This window comes from Haliaeetus leucocephalus, unplaced genomic scaffold (genome assembly GCF_000737465.1).
Source record: "Haliaeetus leucocephalus isolate CR32 unplaced genomic scaffold, Haliaeetus_leucocephalus-4.0 Scaffold269, whole genome shotgun sequence".
NCBI classification, from domain to species: domain Eukaryota; kingdom Metazoa; phylum Chordata; class Aves; order Accipitriformes; family Accipitridae; genus Haliaeetus; species Haliaeetus leucocephalus.
This window is the reverse complement of record NW_010972705.1, coordinates 133,185-133,507: the sequence shown is the minus strand read 5'-3', so window position 1 is coordinate 133,507 and position 323 is coordinate 133,185. Positions and strand designations below refer to the sequence as shown.

The 323-nt window shown below is 65.3% G+C and overlaps 1 protein-coding gene across 1 annotated transcript in view; it reads left to right on the top strand.

Moving 5' to 3' along the window:
• Positions 1–75: 75 nt before the first annotated feature.
• The window catches only part of DCAF12 (DDB1 and CUL4 associated factor 12), a 27,118-nt gene continuing 26,870 nt past the window's right edge, over positions 76–323 (top strand). Inside the window, exon 1 of the mRNA XM_010569306.1 lies at positions 76–322. Coding sequence (XP_010567608.1) covers positions 242–322 — 81 coding nt within the window. The 5' untranslated portion in view covers positions 76–241. The remainder of the gene's footprint in view (position 323) is intronic.

The following is a 323-nucleotide window of genomic DNA, read 5'->3' as shown; positions in this document are numbered from 1 at the left end:
ACTGTCGTAAAAAAAAAAAAAAAAAAGCCAAAAAAACCCAACCACCAACGGAAGGGAAAATGTCGTGAAGCGCGGCGGCGGGGCCTGCGGCGGAGAGAGTGATCGGGCCCGGCTCTCCGCACCTGGATGCCCCGTCCCCCGGCGGCCGCCTCCCCCTCCTGCTCCATGTGGGGCCCGGGCCGGGCTCTCGGCCTCTCCTCCTCCTCCTCTTCCTCCTCCTCCTCCTCCTCCTTCTTCTACTATGGCCCGGAAAACAGTTAGCAGGAAGCGGAAAGCGGCGGAAGGCGCCGCCGCGGGACCCGGGGGGCTCCAGGGGGAGCAGG